At 35.6% G+C, this 4,893-nt stretch overlaps 1 protein-coding gene across 1 annotated transcript; it reads left to right on the top strand.

Annotated features, from left to right (window-relative positions):
* Positions 1-823: 823 nt before the first annotated feature.
* LOC118582654 (olfactory receptor 4C15-like) lies at positions 824-1,783 on the top strand. The gene has a single exon (XM_036185692.1). It carries the CDS (start codon positions 848-850, stop codon positions 1,781-1,783), a length of 936 nt encoding a protein of 311 aa, XP_036041585.1. The 5' UTR covers positions 824-847.
* The last annotated feature ends 3,110 nt before the right edge of the window (positions 1,784-4,893 follow it).

The raw sequence follows: 4,893 nt of genomic DNA, 5'->3' as shown, positions 1-4,893 counted from the left end.
AACTAAGATGAACAATCTCCCTCTCATCCAGTTGACTCCATGGAGACCTCCTAGTCTTAGAACAAATAATTTAACCATTCTTTGTTTTTTTTTGGTATTATGTTTACATTAGAATGTCAGACAAATGAAATAGTAACAGTGTCGTATACTGTTGTCCAGGAGATTGAGACCAGAACAGGAGAAATTTCTTTTGGTATTCATTTAGATTTGATGAAAAGAATTATTTTTATGATGTTTGGTCACAATTTAAAGTGAAATAAAAGTGGAAAATTAATGCTTTCTGTATAGATCTATCATTTATATTGCTAGATACTTCGTACAGAATTTCTTTTGTGAAGAATAATTTATTTGAGGTAACAATGTATTTCTTAATTTGAAACAAATGTAAAAGGTAGCCAGGAATTTGTGTGCACCTAAATGTACAGTTGCCTCTTATTCTTTTATTGTATAGGGCAGTTCTCTGACAAGTGGACTCTCAGCCATGGCCTTTTATTCATATCTAGTTTATAAATGTTATAAAATGTCTTTTAATATTCACTTCAAGAGCTGATAATACAGTTACACTAGACTTCTCATCTCACACAAATGAATGTGTTCATAACTGAAATTTAAAATGTGGATTCTTTAAAGTTATATAAATATATAATTTAGATTTTCATCAAATTATGTGATATAACTATATCCTTCATTTTTCTAATATTTTATTTTCAATAGTAATAGAATTAATCAAGATAATTTGCATAAGGATATACTATCTTGTTGAGGGAAATATAAGCATATGAGAAACATTTTTAACAATTGGTGATTTGTGTGAAGAAAGTTTATTTTTGCTATCTTCTTGAGAATCATGCAAAACCAGAGTTTTGTCACTGAGTTCATAATCTTGGGCCTTTCTCAGAACCCAAAAGTTGAGAAAATACTCTTTGTTATTTTTCTGTTGGTTTACCTTGCAACTGTAGGGGGCAACATGATAATTGTGGTCACCATCCTCTACAGCCCTGCACTGCTGGGTTCCCCCATGTACTTCTTTTTGGCATTTCTGTCCTTCCTGGATGCATGTGTTTCTTCTACTGTCACACCCAAGATGCTTATAGACTTCTTAAGTGAGAAGAAGATCATCTCTTTTGAATGTTGCATGACACAATTGTTTTCAGTTCATTTCTTCTCGGGGTCAGAAATGGTTGTCCTAGCAGCCATGGTCTATGACCGCTATGTGGCCATTTGCAAGCCCTTGCACTACTCTTCCATCCTTACCCGGAGGCTCTGTAGTATTTTGGTGGCAATATGCTGGGCAGGGGGCTTCTTGCATTCTATCGTGCAAATTATCTTCATATTGCAGCTGCCTTTATGTGGACCCAATGTCATTGATCATTACATGTGTGACTTGTTCCCATTGCTGAAGCTTGCCTGCACTGACACTCATATATTTGTCCTTTTGGTGTTTGCCAGTAGTGGGGCTATCTGCATCATCATCTTCTCCTTATTGCTTGTCTCTTACGTTGTCATCTTGTTCTCTCTGAGAGCCCACAGTTCTGAAGGTCGCCGGAAAGCTCTTTCTACTTGTGGAGCCCATGTTACTGTTGTAGTTTTGTTCCTTGTTCCATGCATATTAATATATGCACGGGATACATCGGCATTCTCCTTTGAGAAGAACACGCTTATATTTGTCAATGTCCTGACACCATTGCTCAATCCTATGGTTTACACATTTAGGAATAAGGAAATGATAAATGCCATCAGAAAAATGTGGAAGAGATTGAAAGTGATTATTGTTAGGTTTTAATATTGCTTTTCCACAGATGGGGAGACAAATCAATGGGAAGAACACTTGTTTTGTCAACATGAGGACAAGAGTTTTATTTTCCAGAACTAAATGTGAGAATCTAAGCACCTAAGCACAAGTAATTCTAGTATGGTAAATGATAGATTTATAGATCCCAGGTCTTTGCTTCATGGCAGATATATTTGAGAAACAGTGAGCTCAAGTTTCAGTGGAGATTTGTCATAAAAAATTAGTCAGAATGCGATAAATACTCATAGTTAGCCCCTTATTTTGGCTCTGCATGAATGTTCACAGATGCAAAAACCATTCACTCTTTATGTACACTACCATGTGTAACACACACACACACACACACACACACACACCAATATAAGCAAACAAAAATATATTGTTAAATGTAACAAGTAATGAAGTTAGTTTTTTATTGGGCAAATAAAGCATTCATTTTTGGTAAATAAAGAACATCATTTGATACAGAAGACATCAATAGTGGGAATGTGAATAAGTGTCTAGCTTCACACTTTCACTCTACATTGGTAATGTGGCATTGTTATATAAAAATAAAAGCATTTCAATTTTATCCTCTCATTTATTAATTGCATATTCAAAATGTCTTAAATATTCGAATGCTTTCTATTAATACTACGCTTCATTTAAAAACTTGACTGACAAATAAGTGTGTATTTGGGGAAGAAAAATAATAAAGTTATTCCAAGAGAAAACAGGTTTCTAAGTGACATAGTGAGACTTCATAAGCTAGAAGAGAGAGAGAGGGAGAGAGGGGGGGGGGGGATCCAGAACTTGACCTCCAAGTGTCCCTATATTTTAAGGTGGATCCATTCATGTCTGGAAGGAAACATGAGTTACTCCTTCAATGTCTTGACTGATAAAAAACTTGAGACCAGCTATAATTCCTCTTGAATGATGAGACTATCCTATCCCAATGAGCTCTGGGACTTGATTAGATAAATACCCACACAGACCTCCTATTCTAATACAACAAAAAGTGCTTGTGGGTCATTACTTCCCTAGCTGCACCATTGCCAAGACAATGACATATTGAGCACATGTCCCCACTCTTAGACAGAGTGAATAGAAGCTAAAGCAAACAGACTTAAAATTAGTTTCCAAAATGTCAATTTATTATGTGATTTTAATATTCTAATCTTTGTGTGCACAACTGATAATTACATTTTTAAAATTATGAACCAAAACTGTGGAGCCCCCAACTGGATCAGGCCTTCTGGATAAGTGAGACAAATGAATACCTTGAACTGTTTGGGAGGCATCCAGACAGTGGGACCCAGACCTGTCCTTTGTGCATGATCTGGCTGTTTGGAACCTGGAGCTTATGAAGGGACATTTTGCTCAGCCTGGGAGGAGAGGACTGGATCTGCCTGGACTGAATCTACCAGGTTGGGCTGAATCCCCAGGGGAGTCTTTGCCCTAGAAGAGATGGGAATGGAAGGGAGGGGCTGGGGGGAAGGCAGGGGCAGGGACAGGAGGGGGGAGGTCAGGGGAACCCATGGCCGATATGTAAAATTTAAATTATAAAAAATAAAAAATAAAATTATTGATCAATATCATTAAAACTTAGACATTTTATGTCACTTCATGGTGATGTTTTCTTACAGTCATATTGCCCAAAGGAATTTGCAGAAAATTAAATTACTGTTAAACACCTTCTGCTCAGAATCAGAAACACTAACAATTAAATGAATTTTATGGTAAAAAATGGTAAATATTAATAGTATTTGTTTCTCAATGATTTTAACTCCAAGAGATAATATGCATGATACTACAAAAGACACATAAGACTTCCTATTAGGAAAAAAAAATACAGAACTAAGATTTGGTGCATCAGTTAATGATTAAAGGAACTACAGAGGAAGTTTCAAAATGTGTAGATGTCACATTAAGGAACAGACATAGACTTTCTCTTGGATTAGTTTGAGGCAGAGCAAGCCTGCAATAGAATTCCTATGTTGTTCCCTATTTTTGTGCCTGTCTGTAGTTTGTGGTGAGTGGTGTGTCTGTTGTCTGTTGTGTGTGTCTGGTCTGCCTGGCGTTAGTTCTGTCCAATGTGTTGTGCATGTTTTTGTTCCATGTCTGTGCCAGGCTCTGCTGTGCTGTGTCTGTTCCTGTGATCCAGAAAGGGGCTAACTCTATGGTCATTGAAAAACACAGATAACATGGTATGGAAAAGTGATGAGACTCTTGATAAGGATTTTTCAAGGAAAGAACTTACTTATTGACTCCAGCTGATAGAGAAGGGTAACCTAAACTGCAAACATATGTTATCAGCCTATCTGAATACACGTTTCCAGTATTTGTGGGAATTTTTTTCTTTTAGTCTGTTTTCAACTTTTGGCTACTTTTAGGAAATGATTATCACAACACAGACATACATTATACTGTATTAGGAGCATCGGAATGTACATAAATATAATAGTAAATCTATGAATTTATCTTAGTTTGAAAAGCTTATTAGATTGGAAAAGTACATAGTATTTACATTGTTGTCTTAGAGGCAAGTTAAATAGGCTGAGTACAGCCTAGGATAGAAGGTCAAGTCCATAGTCAGATGATCTCAAAGAATATCATTATCTTTCTTTCAGATATGTCAAAACTTTAGTCTCTTTGTGAACAAGAGATATTTTCAGAAAATTGTACCAGAACAATTTGTGTCAAAAACAGTTTCTGAACAATGTAAATAGAACACATCTGACTGGATTTGTAAAATAAATAGGAAATAACTCAAGTATTCTTATTTTCAGATGATATTATTCTACACACACACACACACACACACACACACAAACCTGAAAATTTGTGTACCTGATAAAAACCTTTATGAGAGTATCAGGATGAAAAGTAGACACACAAAAGTGAGTAACTTTCCTGAACGTAAACAACAAACATATAAAGAAAGAAATCCTGGAATGAAAATGATTCAAATAGCCTCAAAATATATCTGGGAAGAAATTTTACCAAAGAAGTGAAAGATATTTACAGTGAAATTCAGTTGTTCATCTTTAGAACTTATTTGGTTAGATTTTTTTTCCCACCTGGACACAAGATAAAGTCATCTGACCAGATAGAACATTAAT

The sequence above is a fragment of the Onychomys torridus genome, chromosome 4, assembly GCF_903995425.1.
Source record: "Onychomys torridus chromosome 4, mOncTor1.1, whole genome shotgun sequence".
NCBI classification, from domain to species: Eukaryota; Metazoa; Chordata; class Mammalia; order Rodentia; family Cricetidae; genus Onychomys; species Onychomys torridus.
This window is presented reverse-complemented; position numbering and strand designations above follow the sequence as displayed.